This window comes from Nothobranchius furzeri, chromosome 12 (assembly GCF_043380555.1).
Source record: "Nothobranchius furzeri strain GRZ-AD chromosome 12, NfurGRZ-RIMD1, whole genome shotgun sequence".
Taxonomy (NCBI): Eukaryota; Metazoa; Chordata; class Actinopteri; order Cyprinodontiformes; family Nothobranchiidae; genus Nothobranchius; species Nothobranchius furzeri.
The window spans coordinates 70,397,600-70,413,205 of NC_091752.1; the positions used below are offsets into that span (position 1 = coordinate 70,397,600).

The 15,606-nt window shown below is 53.9% G+C and overlaps 1 protein-coding gene across 2 annotated transcripts in view; it reads right to left on the reverse strand.

Moving 5' to 3' along the window:
* The window catches only part of LOC107376217 (myosin-9), a 34,502-nt gene that overhangs the window by 454 nt on the left and 18,442 nt on the right, over positions 1–15,606 (reverse strand). For both annotated transcript variants that reach the window (XM_015945207.3, XM_015945204.3), the window contains 34 exons: positions 13,481–13,573; positions 13,335–13,398; positions 13,137–13,235; positions 12,913–13,056; positions 12,738–12,833; positions 12,387–12,658; positions 12,130–12,303; positions 11,237–11,410; positions 11,043–11,157; positions 10,067–10,254; positions 8,219–8,340; positions 8,072–8,141; positions 7,828–7,988; positions 7,646–7,754; positions 7,447–7,578; positions 7,154–7,360; positions 6,943–7,080; positions 6,737–6,860; positions 3,671–3,842; positions 3,386–3,598; positions 3,164–3,308; positions 2,881–3,087; positions 2,702–2,806; positions 2,463–2,615; positions 2,137–2,385; positions 1,844–2,056; positions 1,556–1,768; positions 1,319–1,480; positions 1,121–1,249; positions 952–1,040; positions 753–876; positions 473–681; positions 191–299; positions 1–78 (listed from right to left, as the gene is read on the reverse strand). The exon at positions 1–78 is cut by the window's left edge and continues 95 nt beyond it. In XM_015945207.3, the coding sequence (XP_015800693.3) occupies positions 1–78; positions 191–299; positions 473–681; positions 753–876; positions 952–1,040; positions 1,121–1,249; positions 1,319–1,480; positions 1,556–1,768; positions 1,844–2,056; positions 2,137–2,385; positions 2,463–2,615; positions 2,702–2,806; positions 2,881–3,087; positions 3,164–3,308; positions 3,386–3,598; positions 3,671–3,842; positions 6,737–6,860; positions 6,943–7,080; positions 7,154–7,360; positions 7,447–7,578; positions 7,646–7,754; positions 7,828–7,988; positions 8,072–8,141; positions 8,219–8,340; positions 10,067–10,254; positions 11,043–11,157; positions 11,237–11,410; positions 12,130–12,303; positions 12,387–12,658; positions 12,738–12,833; positions 12,913–13,056; positions 13,137–13,235; positions 13,335–13,398; positions 13,481–13,573 (5,052 nt within the window). The remainder of the gene's footprint in view (positions 79–190; positions 300–472; positions 682–752; positions 877–951; positions 1,041–1,120; positions 1,250–1,318; positions 1,481–1,555; positions 1,769–1,843; positions 2,057–2,136; positions 2,386–2,462; positions 2,616–2,701; positions 2,807–2,880; positions 3,088–3,163; positions 3,309–3,385; positions 3,599–3,670; positions 3,843–6,736; positions 6,861–6,942; positions 7,081–7,153; positions 7,361–7,446; positions 7,579–7,645; positions 7,755–7,827; positions 7,989–8,071; positions 8,142–8,218; positions 8,341–10,066; positions 10,255–11,042; positions 11,158–11,236; positions 11,411–12,129; positions 12,304–12,386; positions 12,659–12,737; positions 12,834–12,912; positions 13,057–13,136; positions 13,236–13,334; positions 13,399–13,480; positions 13,574–15,606) is intronic.

The following is a 15,606-nucleotide window of genomic DNA, read 5'->3' on the forward strand; positions in this document are numbered from 1 at the left end:
GTTGGCCCTCTGAGCCTCCTCCTCAGCCTCCTCCAGCTGACGCTTCAGCTGCTTCATACGTGAATTCAACTTGTCGGCCTGAAACACACAAACGAGCCCAGGTGACGTCAGACGCTCGCATCGAAAGCGCCTCTTCTCCCGGAGCTGCTTCGGGACACAGCTGACACACAAACAGGAAGTGGAGTCCGACCTGGTCCTTGTGCTGCTCGGCATTGCGCCGCTCATCGTCCACCTGCAGGAGGATCTCCTTCATCTTCTTCTCGGTGCGTCGCACAAGTTTGGTGGCGGTCTGCCTCTCCCTGAGTTAGAAACACACGAGCCGAGATTAGAGACCTGGACGTTCTCGCCAGAGTGCAGTTCCATCCCGAACACGTCCCTGACGTAGGCGGATGCAGGAAAACCCGCGACGCTGAAGCACAAACGTGGCGGCGGTGCTATCGGGAGCGCGTAGGATCAGCTTCTGCCTTCTCACCTGGTCTCCAGATCCAGCTGTTCCTCCAGCTGAGCGATCTTGGCCTCCAGAGCGGCCATGTTGGCCTTGTACTTGGACTTGACGGTCCCCTCCAGCTCCTGCAGCTTCAGCTTCAGCTCCTTGTTCTGGCGCTCCAGCTGGGCCCGGGCCCCTTCCAGGCGCTGGGAGGTGCTGCGCTCTGCAGTCAGCTCCACGTTCATCTGGTCCGTCTTTGGAGAGGAGGAAAGGCGAGTCGAGTTTAATCCCACACACTTCCTGCTTTCAGCGGGAGCCAACAAACCTGCAGCAGGGCCTTCTTCAGCCGGTCGTTGGTCAGCTCGGTGTTGCACGTCTCCTCCTCCAGCTCCTCCTCCAGCTGAGCGATGCGAGCCTCCAGGCGTCTCCTCTCCTCACCAGCAAGAGCGCTGAGAGGCGGAGAGCACAGAGTCAGACTCAAGACTTCGGTCCGGAGACGCTACGGGCGACGGCGGAGATCCTACCTCTTGCCGGACTGGTTGTTGATTTCGTCCTGGAGCTCGTCTCGCTCCTGCTGGGCCTGTCTCTTCACCCGCTCTGCCGCCGCCAGCTCCTGAACATCAACAGGAAACAAAAACGTAAACGCGAGCGGGTCGACGACGGCACGCGCCGCAACGGCAGACGCACACGGACCTCCTGCATCTGGATCATGTCGGCCTCCATGGCCTTCAGCTTCTTCTCCGTCTCCTTGCTCTGGCTCAGGATCTCCTCTCTGGACATGCGGGTGTCGTCCAGCTCCCGGACCAGGTCCTTCATCTGGGCCTGAGGAGGAGGAGAAGCGGTCAGACGGCGGCTCTGAGAAGCACACCTGCTCGAGGTTTGAAGGCTCACCTGGAGTTTCTTCAGCTGCCTCAGCGCCTCGTCGCGGTTCTTGTTGGCCATGTCGATGCCCGCCTCCAGCTCCTTCAGGTCCAGCTCCAGCTTTTTACGAGCGGCCACAGCCGCGCCGCGCTGCTTCTTCTCATCCTCCAGCTCCATCTCCATCTCCCGCACCTGCAGGAACCGCAGCACGCGAGCGTCACCGAGACGACTCAAACCGCCAAGCTGACGTGGAAGTCTGAAGGGTACCTGTTTGACCAACGCTCGCTTCTTCTCCTCGCCCATCTCGTCGCGTCCGGCCAGGTCCCGCTCGTACTGAGCCTTCATGGCCTGCATGTTGACCTCCAGACGCAGCTTGGCGTCCTCCGTGGCCTGCAGCTCGTCCTCCAGCTCCTCCAGCTGGGTCTTCATCTCCTCCAGCTGCTGCTCCATGGCACGTTTGGCCTTCTCCAGCTCGTGGACCTGCTCGGCAGCAAAAGCATCGATTAGGAGCTGGCGCAGGAGCAACAGCGGGGCCATCGTTGCTTTTGAACGTACGTTTTTGCCGACGTCGTCCTTGGACGAGACCAGGTCCTCCATCTCGGCCCGCAGCACTTTGTTGTTGCGGTCCAGCTCTTCCTTGACCTCCATCAGAGCGTCCAGCTCCCGGGTCAAAGCCAGAGCGCGGGTCTCTTTCTCGCGAGCTTCAGCTTCAGCTCGGTCGCGTTCCTCTGCATAACGAGCAGAGATGTTCTTCTCTTCTGCCAGCAGCTGCGAGATGGAGAAAGGGTTAATCGGCGCGGGCGTCGAACCCAAAACGGAGGCTTCTTCTCCAGTGGTGTGGTGCCTACCTGGTCGAACTTCTTCTGCTTCTTTTCCAGGTTGGAGACGATCTGTCGGAGGTGGTCTTGGTCCACCAGCAGGTCGTCCAGCTCCTGCTGCAGACGAGTCTTGGTTTTCTCCATCTTGTCGAAAGCAGCACACTTCTCCTCCAGCCGCTGGGCCGTGGCCTCCTGGTCCTTCTGGAGTCTTTTCTTTCCTTCTTCAGCGGCCTCCAGACAGCTGACGTCCTGCTCCATCTTCTTCTTCATCTCGGCAAGCTGCACACAAACCAGCGGGTGACTCGGAAGGTTCAGAACCACCGAGCGGTCCTTCTGACGGGACCGACGCGTCTCACCTGAGCCTGGGCCATCTGAAGCTGCTTCTCTACGTTCCTCTTGGCTTCCTCCTCCTCCTCCAGCTGTTCTCTCAGGTTGCTCTGCTCTTCCTCGAGCTGCCGCATGCGCGTGCCGAGACCCAGCTTCTGGCGCGTCTCTTCTTGGAGAAGTTCCTGACGAGAGAGGACCACAAACTATCCGTCTGGGGGACAACAGACGCCTCCTGTGGACCGGGTTCTGACAGGAACCGCGGTGGTACCTGAACATCCTGAAGCTGGGACTCCACGGTAGAGCAGTCTTTCGCCGCCTTGATGGACTTGCCCTCCACCTCCGTCAGCACCGCGTTGACGTTGTCCAGCTCGGCCTGAGGACGAAGGACCGGTTAGGAGCCGCGTCCACGAGGTCGGCTCGTGTCAACGCTGGTTCTGGACGTCCTACCTGCACTTTAGTCAGCTTCTCGGCCAGCTCCGTCTTCTGGCGCTCGCTCTCCGAGAACTTGAGCTGCAGCTCCTGGACCAGAGCTTCAGCCTTCTTCCTGCGGTGCTCCGAGTCTCCTTTGCCCTGCATCAGCGTCTGCAGCTCGATGCTCAGCTCGTTCTTCTCAGACTCCAGGGCCTGCTTGGCCTTCTCCACCGCCACTTTGTTCTGCAGGAGGACACGGTCAGTGTGAGGTCTGGCGAGGATGGGGCGTGGAAGGAGCTCTGCTCCGGACAAACGTTACCCTCTTAGCCTGCTCCAGCTGCTCGTTCAGCTCGTCGAAGGCCTGGCTGTGCTTCTGTCTCATCTCCACCAGCTGCTGCTCGTGGACTCTGGCCTCCTCATCCAGGGTCTTCTTGAGCTGCGCCACCTCCGTCTCACGCTTGGTCCTTCAAGGGGCAGAGCAGGTGAGAGTTGTGGCCCGGAGCTGCAGGAAGCGGAGCTCGCTTTGGACCAGCGACCCTACCTGAGTTCGTGCTGGGCGGCCGTGGAGTCCAGCGTGTCCTCCAGCTCCGTCTTGAGGGCCTCCAGCTCCTCTCCCAGGTCTCGGCGGTGTTTCTCCGCTTTGGCACGGGCCTGCCTCTCCAAGTCCAAGTCCTCCTGCAGCTCAGAAATCTGAGCCTCCAGCTCCCGGATCTTCTTCTGGGCCAGGTTCTTCTGTGCAGCCTCCTCTTCGATTCTAAGAGAGGGAGAGGCCAAGGAGAATGAGTAAACACGAAGCAAACGTAAATCATCTTCAGCTCAGACGAACCGGCCCAGAGCAGCCTGGAGCTCCTCCTCCTTCTTGGCCAGCTGCGCCCGGAGCTCAGCGATCTGAGCCTGCAGCTCGGAGATCTGATCGTGGAGCTCTGTGAAGTCGCCGTCCAGCTTGCGCCGGTTCTTCTCCAGCTCTTGCCGCTGCTTCTCCTCCCTGCGCAGACGGTCTGAAGGCAGCGAGAGAACACATCGACACACGGATGAGTCCGAAGAAAGACCTTCAACACCAAACAAGCCAAGCTGGACTCAGATCAGGACTCGTGGGAGACTGACCCACGTGGTTCTGGCCTCGGTCCTGTTGGTGGACCCATCACCCGAGACCAGAACCGAGCCTCCTCCGTGTTAAACAGGGCTCTTCCCTTTGCTTCACCTGTACGTCTGTGGTCTTAGAGCGGATGCTAACGCAAATCTCCAGTTTTGTCTCTTATGGATAAAAAACCTCCCACAGGGCATCTGCAGGGTGAAGGGAGCCAAATTTAAGACTTTAAGACATTTTTTAAGGCCACTTTGACCAAATTTAAGCTATTTTTTTAAATTTAATTGCTGCTATAATTTTCAGCCATCGCCTGGAACCGGTGCTAACCACGTCGCGAACGTGGGATTAGCCAACCAGTTACCATTAAACCTGCACTTCCCCATGGCGCAAGCTCCCGCTAGCTTATGTGCTAGTGGGAGCTTGTGCTCATCTAAAAACAGTCCCCTTTCACAACCAACTGAATGTGAACGGTTCCGCTTACGGCAACATCGCACACAAAAAATGCTGAACACCAACTAGAAATTCACAAAAATGTCACAGAAATAAAATAATCTAGTTTATTGGGTCTTTGGTCATTTAAGACCTCTGGAACCGTATTTAAGAATTATTTGTCATTTTGAAGGATTTAAGGACTTAAATTTGGAAAAGTAAATTTAAGACTTTAGGACTTTTTAAGGACCCGCGGATGCCCCGCTCCCAGAAGATCCGCGGCTCGTTCACAAGCAGCTCGATGGTTCTCGCCCGCTCTCCTCACGACGCACGTCCAGCAGCACGCGTCTGCCGTCAGGTCCACTTTGACCCGTACGGACCTCATATACCTGGAGTTGACCTCTGACCTGTTTTGGAAGGTCAGTCTCCATCTCCAGTGGGGGGGGGGGGGGGGCACTATTGGGGTTCTGATCGGGTTTAAGGGAATGACCCGTTTACGGTGTTTAAAAGTGTGGCTGCTGAGATTTCTCTGAGGTAAAAACGATAAGTATTAAAGTACTCTGGGGGGGTCAGAGGTCAGGGGTCAGGGGCAGTTTTATACCTCAGAGCAGCTTTAGATCATGACCTGTTATTAATGATGTCGTGTTCTTTACACCAGTCTGAATGTTCAGACATCCGGACCTTAGAAATGAAATATAATCAATAATAATAATTATTCACATCATGTTATCTGTTACTTATTTATATTTGATATGATTAATAACATTTAATCTCATCTTCCATCATTTGTGGGTTTAGAGCGTTCACTTAATATCAGTTATAAATGATAATAGCGGGTAACTACAGTCTTGTTCAGCAGCTCACCTGTTCCACTGACGGGAGGAATCCTCATCAGCAGGTGAGCAGCGGAGTGTCGTGACTGAACACCGGCCCAAAAACACAAACCGACCTCGGGTCGGCCCGCCGGGAACTTGGGTCCTGGTTCCGCTCATCACGTTAACGCTCACTGTGACATCAGAGCTTTATTGGCTCTGTGAGAATCCCAGCGCCTGGTTTGTGTTTGTGCGCACCGCGGGAGCGAGCGACGAGTGTGCGCGTTTTTGCAGCTTGGGCGGCGCAGAACGGTGGAGAAGCGCGTTTCCATTAGCAACAGGAGAGAGAGGGCGAGCGAGAGAGACTACTAAACCCAAGCGAGCGCGAGGAGAGATCTTGACGGAACCTTTTTCTGATTATTCCAGCTGACGGATTTCCGTTGTCCCGACGGAGAACTTTAATCCCCGTTTCAGCCAATCAGAGATGGTCTTCTGGCCTCTAGCCAATCAGAGATGGTCTTCTGGCCTCTAGCCAATCAGAGATGGTCTTCTAGCCTCTAGCCAATCAGAGATGGCCTTCTAGCCTCTAGCCAATCAGAGATGGCCTTCTGGCCTCTAGCCAATCAGAGACGGCCTTCTGGCCTTTAGCCAATCAGAGATGGCCTTCTAGCCTCTAGCCAATCAGAGATGGCCTTCTGGCCTTTAGCCAATCAGAGATGGCCTTCTAGCCTCTAGCCAATCAGAGATGGCCTTCTGGCCTCTAGCCAATCAGAGATGGCCTTCTGGCCTTTAGCCAATCAGAGACGGCCTTCTGGCCTTTAGCCAATCAGAGATGGCCTTCTGGCCTTTAGCCAATCAGAGATGGCCTTCTGGCCTTTAGCCAATCAGAGACGGTCTTCTAGCCTCTAGCCAATCAGAGATGGCCTTCTGGCCTTTAGCCAATCAGAGACGGCCTTCTGGCCTTTAGCCAATCAGAGACGGCCTTCTGGCCTCTAGCCAATCAGAGATGGCCTTCTGGCCTTTAGCCAATCAGAGATGGCCTTCTGGCCTTTAGCCAATCAGAGATGGCCTTCTGGCCTTTAGCCAATCAGAGACGGTCTTCTAGCCTCTAGCCAATCAGAGATGGCCTTCTGGCCTTTAGCCAATCAGAGACGGTCTTCTAGCCTCTAGCTCTAACAAGCTGGTCCATGATGGTGTTTGTAATCCCCTGAGACACGTGTATCTTCAGCTTCCTGTGGTCCGTGTCGTGTGTGATACACACCCTGATCCTAAACAGCACTGGGAATACCTTCCAGCCTGCCTGGTTCCAGGGTTAAAGACAGCGGTGATGCTGATGACACGACACAGCCTAGTCCAACACGCCGTCTAGTCGCTTTTAACCTTCTAAAGGATCGATGTTGTTTTAATCCAGCTCAGATTCACCCTTTCACCTCGTCGAACCACCGGTTAAAAGACGTGGATTTTAACGGTGGCTGGAGTCGCCCGAGTCGGCACGGTGGGCTTTCCCCCGTTAACAGAACGGTGCTGGGAGGTGGGCGTGGCTCTGGTCCTGGACTATTCTTACCCTCCAGGTCCGTAATCATCGCCTCGTGTTTCGTCTTCAGCTTCTGCAAACTCTTGGACTTCTCCTCCTCTTCTGCCAGGTTGGTGGTGAACTCGGAGATTCTCTCCTCCATCAGTTTTTTTTCCTGTTTGAGCGAAACGGAGGAGTGAGGACGAGAAGCGCGCGTGTCCGGTCCGTGTAACCCTCACCGGCCCTGCACTCCTCACCTTGAGCAGTTTGCTGTTCTGGTCGTCTAAAACCATGACGTCCTCTTCGATCTTCTTCATCTTGGCCTCCAGAGTGACCTTCTCCAGCTGGAGCTTCTGCCTGGCTGCCTCCTCCTCATCCAGCTGCTGCTCCAGGTCCTGCGAGGAGCATTCAGGAAGTCAGACCAAGACGTTATGTTTACAAGCTTTAGTCCAGGAAAAGCTTCCTCACCGCGATATTCTGCTGCATCTTTTTCTTCTCGGCTGTCAGGTGAGAGGCGCGCTCCTCCTCCTCCTCCACGCGAGCCTCCAGGTCATGGAGGATCTCCTCCAGCTCCTGCTTCTTAGCGGCGAGCCGGACCCTCATCTCCTCGGCCTCGGCGCAGAGCTCCGTTTCTGCCTGGAGCTGCTCCTGCAGGGCCATCTTCTCGGCGCTCAGCTGCAAGCGCAGCGGGGAGGGAGGTTTTAACGAGCGGCAGCGCCACGTCGCATCGAGGAGACGAGCACACTGAACATCGGCTTTACCTGTTTGTTTTGCTCCTCCACATCCTGGAGCTGCTGCTCCGCCAGCAGGTGCCTCTCCTTCACCTTGAACAGCTCTTCGTCCTTGGCCTGCATCTCCTCCTCCTGCCGGCTGACTTGGAGGAGGGGCTTCACCTGAGAGAAACGGACCAGAGGTGTAGCGAGTGTAGCGATGGAGCCACGGAGGGAGACCGACGCTCACCTTGGTGAAGAGTCGCCACCACTGCCAGTTCCTGAGCTTGAGGTAAGCGGCGCAGTTCCTCTGGATCACCTTCATCGCGGTCAGCTGCTGCTGTCGCTTGGCGAAAGCCCTGCAAGCACGACAACCTCCAGCTCAGCCGTCACCGCCATCCTCCCGCCAGCAGCTACAGGAGGACCTCTTACCTGCGGGCCACGTAGCCCCGGCACCAGGCCTGGAAGCTGATGATGATGTCCGTGATCTTCATGTCTCTCTCCTCCTCCAGGTGAGCCAGGACTCCTGCTCGGAAGAACACCTTGCTCTGGCCGATGCGGTACAGGTTGGGATCCAGCTCCAGGGCTTTGATCTGATGGGCGAGAGGACAAACCGCTGGCTCACCGCGTCACAGCAGAGGATCTGGACCCTACAGGGGTCTGAGAGCACGCTCACCATCAGCACGCAGGCCTGCTTCCCGTCCATGAAGCCCTTGGGGATGGAGTTTGGGGTCAGGATCTCATACCTGACACAAACAGGTGGAAGACCGTCTTAGCTTTGGCTCCTGGGAGCGCAGACGCTGACAGCGGTAGCGTGCCTCACCTCTGTCTGAACTCCTGGAAGACGATCCGATTCGGGAATCCCTGTCTGCAGATGCGGATCCCTTCCAGCACACCGTTACACCGGAGCTGGTCCAGAACCAGCTGTGGGTCCAGTTTACCGGCCTGAAAACATCAAAGACGTCACGGTTCTGCTGTGGGTGGACGAATGAAGACATCTCCACGCCCACACCTGCTTCATTCATGCCTCCACCCCCCCCCCCCCCCCCCCACACACACACACACACACACACACCACCCGTCAGCTCCCAGCGTCTACGTTTGACTAAATCCACCGTAAGGAAAAAGAAAGCGTCCACATTTATGGTTTAATTGTAAAAAGAAGAGAGCACGAAGGAGAACAGGGTTGTGTCTGGATCGTCACGTCCAATCCAGAGACTAGTCTGAACCCATGTGACCTGAAGCAGGAAGGTGAAAAGTAGCGTTTGCTAACAAAGCATCAGTTCATGAATCCCTGGTTTAAAAAGGACTTCATTTTTAGGGCGTGTTCATTAAATCACGGGCAGGGTTGGGCACCGAGCGTCGACTGGAACCGGTTCCAACTGTTAGTTTTCCCCGGAATCGTTCAAACTTTTCCTAGAACGCCGACGGAAGAGGAATCCACGACCGATCTCCGTGAAAAACAAACGTGATCCGCAAACTGTGATCAACGCTTTTCAGAGCTGATCACACCAGCTTCTGCCACAATACCTAATAATAATAATAATAATTATTATTATTATTGTTCTTATAATAACAATAATAGTTGTAATAATAATAATAATAATTGTTATAATAACAACAATAATTGTTATAATAATAATGATAATAATGTTAAAATAATAATAATAATAATGTTAAAATAATAATAATTGTTATAATAATAATAATAATAATTGTTATAATAATAATAATGTTATAATAATAATAATAATAATAATAATGTTATAATAATAATAATAATAATAATGTTATAATAATAATAATAATAATAATAATAATGTTATAATAATAATAATAATAATAATAATGTTATAATAATAATAATAATAATGTTATAATAATAATAATGTTATAATAATAATGTTATAATAATAATAATAATAATAATAATAAATAACATTATAATTTCCTTTCTGAACTGTTTCTGTTGAGTTTTAATGTTTAAACCTGTTAGCTTGTTACTGACAGCAGCTACGGTTAAGCTTCACTTCCTGTTGTGACTGAATGCTGCTGCAGCATGGAGGTGTGGTTCTCAGTCATCCTGGACATGATCATCCTGAGAGCTTTAGCTGGAAACAGCTGGACGTTTCTGGATGTGTTGGAGACATTTAGCCTCTCATCCCAGAGGCTGCTTCCACACTTTGGTCGTGGTCAGAAACAAACACACTGGTTGTGCTGCAAGTCGTCTTCTTTTTGTCTCCAAAACACGTTTGTGTCTGAATGAAGGTGATGTTGTTGTTCAGAGTTAAAATTCATGTTGAAGTTAAGATTGTTTCATCCAGTAGGACCTGTGGTCAGCTGGCTCGTGTAAAACATGTCATGTCTTCAAAGAATCGGAATCGATAGGAACCGGAATCGAAACTAGGAGTTGGAATCGTTCAGAATCAAACGATGGCCGACCCTAATTACGGTTATTGGAAGCGTCTCCGTCAGAGTTTCATCGACCCTGTGAAAGTCATTTCAGCACATCCCGGCTCACGACGAGCAAAAGCTGCTTAGTGTCCTTTTAAGCTCTTCGGACGTAAAACCATTAAAAAACTGGTTCTCGGTGAACTTGCTCTTTAACAAACGCCCTTTTCATTCCAGAACTCCTGAAAGGCTCTCCGACAAGCCCGAGCTCCTGCCGTACCTTTTTCTCGTGGTTGGGGATGATGCAGCGGACAAAGTTGGGGTTGGTGTTCCTCAGCGTGGCCATGAGCTTGGACAGCTGCTCCTTGTACAGCTGGCCCACGGTGCGGAACATGCCCTTCCGGGTTCTGAAGGCCCCGGGCATCTCGGACATGCCGGACACCTTATCCAGACCCACGATGCTGTCGACTGGAGGAGGGGACGGCAGAGACACACGTGAGGCGGGGAATAAAAGCCGGTTTATTCAGGCAGACTCGAAGCAAACGCACACCACTGAACCTCCTCCTGACGACACACACACACACACACACACACCAGGCGAGACACAGAACCAGGACCAGTGCAGCACCACAAAAACACCAAGTCAATGTGGAGGGAGAGGATGATGTAGAAGCAAGCCAGATGTGGAAAAACAAAGATCTGGATGCAGTGACTGGAGCAGACCCCTAGAGCCGGTCTGTCCGGTGAAAACGACGTCTGGCTTAAACGTGAGCGCACGCCAGGAAGCGGGTAGACTTCAGCGAGGGTGGAGGTGTACGTTCGGAGGTGACCAAACCAAACCCATGCAGTTTATACCCATTGCTGCACGGATGCAGTACCCAAGACCAACACCAGGAGTCCCCAAACAACACTGGGAGAGAAGAAGAAACCCCTCAGGTCCACACAGCTGACTTGTACACGGAAAGGTTAGACATTCAGGCGGGAAAACACGTTTACACCAAAGAAAAGAAACCTTTCACCTGAATCTGAGTGCAGAAACGGAAAACGCTCATAAAAGTAAGCTCTCTGACAGCTCTGTACCTCTGAGAGGCACCGAACCAACAAAACAGACGAGAGGGGATGAAACGGAGGAGGAGAGGGACGGACGGGCGGTGGGATGAGAGAAAAGGTAAACACAGAGGCCCAGACGCAGAAGAGAGGTCTCCGTGAGTAAGGTCTGTTCCCGCGTGAGAGCAGGTGCAGCAGCAGGAACTCACCGTCCTTCCACAGCTCAGACACAAACTTATCCGTGGACTGGTTCAGCAGCGACGCCACGTTGTCGTTCAGAGGGTCCATATTCTTCATCAGCCACTCGTCCGCTTTGTAGTCCACCTGAGGAGACACGCCCGGAGTGTTCATCAGGAGAGAGGTTACCGTGTGTGTGTGTGTGCGTGTGTGTGTGTGTAATCACCTTCCCAGCATAATGAATGATGCAGAAATCGGCTTCATCCTTCAGTTTCTTGGGCTTGAAGAACTTGGGGTGCGTGCCCTGCTCCTGGAGCACCTTCTCCACGAAGCTCTTGTCGGTGGCCTTGGGGAACCAGCACTCCTCGTCCAGCAGAGCGAGGATCCCAGGAGGACTGGCCTGGACACAGAAGGGCCAAAATGCACCTAAGGAGGTGGAACGCTGCAGCGTACGCTCGGCGGCCATCAGAACACAACGAGAGGAAGCAAAACAAACCAGAAGAACTTGCTTCTGAAGGAAGACAACAACGGATCCATCGGTCACCAGGGATGGGAATTACAGGATTTTAAAAGTCAGATGAGGAAAGTTGTGTGTGCTAGCGGGAGTCTCCTGAGATCAGATGCTTGCTACCCGTGTGTAACCGATGGAAACGGTCAGGTGAATGAAAAAGGTTCGACCTCTGCTGCATCTGCAGCCGGACTCCTGAAGGCACCGGGATGTGGGAATATCACGCTCCCAGCGTCTCTGCAGGGCTGAGCTCCAAGCCATCCATCTGACTTACTCACTACACCCCTCCATGCACTTAGATCAGCAGCGACTTACATTAGAGGAGGCGGGGCCTAAGCTCCCACCCACTTTTTGACTGCGGCGTTCCCGCGGCACGCCTTTCAGCCATTTTTAGCCGGTTTTATTCTGCTGGCCCTGGCGGGGTCACTGTTGATGAAAAGTGCTGCATGAATGAAGTTGGGTCTCATAAGCCCACGCTGCTGTCCGGTCCTTACCTGCTCACCAAGCGTTTACCTGCGTGCGAGCGCGTTAAAGGTCTGAAGGTCGCCGCCGCTTCAACACAAAGACACAACTGTAGACGCGCTGCGAGGCTGAGAGGAGGCGGGACTCACGGGTTTCTCGATCAGCTCGATGCAGGGCTGCAGGTCGAGGCCGAAGTCGATGAAGCTCCACTCGATGCCCTCCCGCTGGTACTCCTCCTGCTCCAGGATGAACATGGTGTGGTTGAAGAGCTGCTGCAGCTTCTCGTTGGTGTAGTTGATGCACAGCTGCTCGAAGGAGTTCAGCTGGAGAGGAAGGAAAACACGAGCAGCTCAGTGGGCGCGGGCCGCTCGGCTCGGACGGGAAACCTCGTAAACGTTGGACTTACTTCAAAGATCTCAAAGCCAGCGATGTCCAGGATGCCGATGAACGAGGCTCCCTGCCTCTTGGTCTTGTCCAGGGCTTTGTTGATCCTCATGACGAGCCAGCGGAACATCCTCTCGTACGTGGCCTTGGCCAGCGCCTCCACGGCGAACTCGGCCTGCTCCTGCGTCTGCGCCTTCTGCACGTAGTCTCGGCCCACTTTGATCCTGGGCGACAGGATGGCCCGGGTGAAGTCCGTGACGTTCATTCCCATCAGGTGGCACACCTTCTGAGCAGCTGTGGGTGGAAAAACACAGGAAGGCGTAAAAAAGCGTGTCGAAGACGCGAGAGGTGCGACAGAAGGCGTGAAACGTACCCGTGTTGTCAGGCATGGAAGCCTGATCCGTGTGGCGCTCCTTCTTGAAGTTCATGTTTCCGAGCTGCAGAACCGAGGCCACCACCTTCAGCATTCCTGCACAAACCAACCGGATCGGGAGACGTTTACAGCCACATCCCACGAGAAACCGCCAACACAGCAGCTGCTCCCTTACCTATCTGCTCGTCCTCGGGAATACCCATGATCCTCATGGCTTCCATGGTCTCTGTGAACAGATCCTTATCCTGCTGACCCGGAATCGTGACATTCCCGTTGGAGAGGAATCGGTAGTTGTTGTAATTTTCAAGGAGAAGATCAGCTGTGACGAAAAGGCAAAGGAGAGAGGCGTTTACACGAAACAATCAGGAATTCCCGGAGAACTCCGAGTGTGCTACTCACTCCGCAGTTTGTCTCCCGCTCCCGTGAGCAAGTAGTAGAAAATGTGGAATGCTCGCTCGTCTTTGGCCTGACGAATCGCTCGGGATTTCTCCAACAGGTCTGGACGTGGCGCTGTCAAGGAAAGGTTCTGTTAAGAGCACCGAGTCTCCCGCTCCTGATGGGATCCCAACATCAGTGCAAAGACGGTGGAAAGGATACACGTCTCGATGTTGGCACCGACGATGTAACCGTTGACGTCGAAGTTGATTCTGATGAACTTTCCCTGAAAGGAGAAGAACGCAGACCGATTCAAGCAGGATCAAATAAACTCACCATGAGAGACCAGATGAAGGGCTGCGTCATACGAATCGAGAGGAGTTGTCGTTTTTGACCGTCTTGGCGTTTCCGAAGGCTTCCAGGATGGGGTTCGCCTGTAGCAGCTGCTTCTCCAGCTCCCCCTGGTGGAGAAGAGCAGAATTAAAGAGCTGATCTCTCCGACGAGGACCTGATGTAGGGACGGCCCACCTTCTCTAGTCAGGTGTTAAAGGGAGCTTAGGGCAGCTGGAGTATTTCTGTGTAAGTCGTTATCTTACCTGCTTTAATCGATCACCTGAGCAACTTCTGTTCAGAAACACAAAGGACTGATGAGCTAACGGCTAGGACAGCGCTGACAACTTAACATAGCCAACCTCAAAATTTCATATCAGTTTATGAATCAGTGTCAACAACTTCTGTGGTTTTTCACAAGTCTAACTAAATCTTAGGTGGCTCTTCCTGCTAGACTCAGTCCTTGGAGGCACCAGGAATGCTCCCCGCTGCTGCTGGAGGCACCAGGAATGCTCCCCTTTGCTGCTGCCGCTGCTGGAGGCACCAGAAATGCTCCCCGCTGCTGCTGGAGGCACCAGGAATGCTCCCCGCTGCTGCTGGAGGCACCAGGAATGCTCCCCGCTGCTGCTGGAGGCACCAGGAATGCTCCCCGTTGCTGCTGCTGCTGGAGGCACCAGGAATGCTCCCCTTTGCTGCCACTGCTGGAGGCACCAGGAATGCTCCCCTTTGCTGCTGCTGCTTGAGGCACCAGGAATGCTCCCCTTTGCTGCCACTGCTGGAGGCACCAGGAATGCTCCCCTTTGCTGCCACTGCTGGAGGCACCAGGAATGCTCCCCTTTGCTGCTGCTGCTTGAGGCACCAGGAATGCTCCCCTTTGCTGCTGCTGCTGGAGGCACCAGGAATGCTCCCCGTTGCTGCCGCTGCTAGAGGCACCAGGAATGCTCCCCTTTGCTGCCGCTGCTGCTGGAGGCACCAGGAATGCTCCCCGTTGCTGCCGCTGCTAGAGGCACCAGGAATGCTCCCCTTTGCTGCCGCTGCTGCTGGAGGCACCAGGAATGCTCCCCTTTGCTGCCGCTGCTTGAGGCACCAGGAATGCTCCCCTTTGCTGCCACTGCTGGAGGCACCAGGAATGCTCCCCTTTGCTGCCACTGCTTGAGGCACCAGGAATGCTCCCCTTTGCTGCCACTGCTGGAGGCACCAGGAATGCTCCCCGTTGCTGCTGCTGCTGGAGGCACCAGGAATGCTCCCCGTTGCTGCCGCTGCTGCTGGAGGCACCAGGAATGCTCCCCTTTGCTGCCACTGCTTGAGGCACCAGGAATGCTCCCCTTTGCTGCTGCTGCTGGAGGCACCAGGAATGCTCCCCGTTGCTGCTGCTGCTGGAGGCACCAGGAATGCTCCCCGTTGCTGCTGCTGCTGGAGGCACCAGGAATGCTCCCCGTTGCTGCCGCTGCTGCTGGAGGCACCAGGAATGCTCCCCTTTGCTGCCACTGCTTGAGGCACCAGGAATGCTCCCCTTTGCTGCTGCTGCTGGAGGCACCAGGAATGCTCCCCTTTGCTGCTGCTGCTGGAGGCACCAGGAATGCTCCCCTTTGCTGCCGCTAGGGTTATTTTCAGCACTGAGGGGAAACTACAGAAACTAGTGTAGAAGTGCCAACGGTGCAACAGTTCACAAACATCTATGAAACCCTAGATGTCGGAGTTCAGCGGGTGCAGCTGCGCTCACACTAGCTGTTAGCTCATCAGTCCTGGAGGTAATGCTAGCATTTCTTTGAAGTGAGGCTTTTCAGGAAGGCCAACTAAAACTTTCACACAGAAACACTTCAAAGCAGTAAAATCCCTGCAGCTTAGATTAGGTGTTAAATCTGCTCAGTGAGAAAAAGCATTTTGCAACCGGAGGCAACAAGGAGACGGTTTGCTGATTGACCCAACACCTCATTCACACCTGTGGAGGAAGACGGTTCAGAACACAGAGACACCACAGCAATGCACACGGCACCCAAAGCAACCCCCAACGTCACAATGTTAGTGCCCCGATGAGCCAGCACCAGAACCCGGAAACCCAACAAGCCGTCACCCGAACCCGGCGCCGAGCCCTTAGACCCGTTTTACACACATAGAAACCATATCTCATCTTCTGGGGCACGAAAACGTTCATTTACACGTC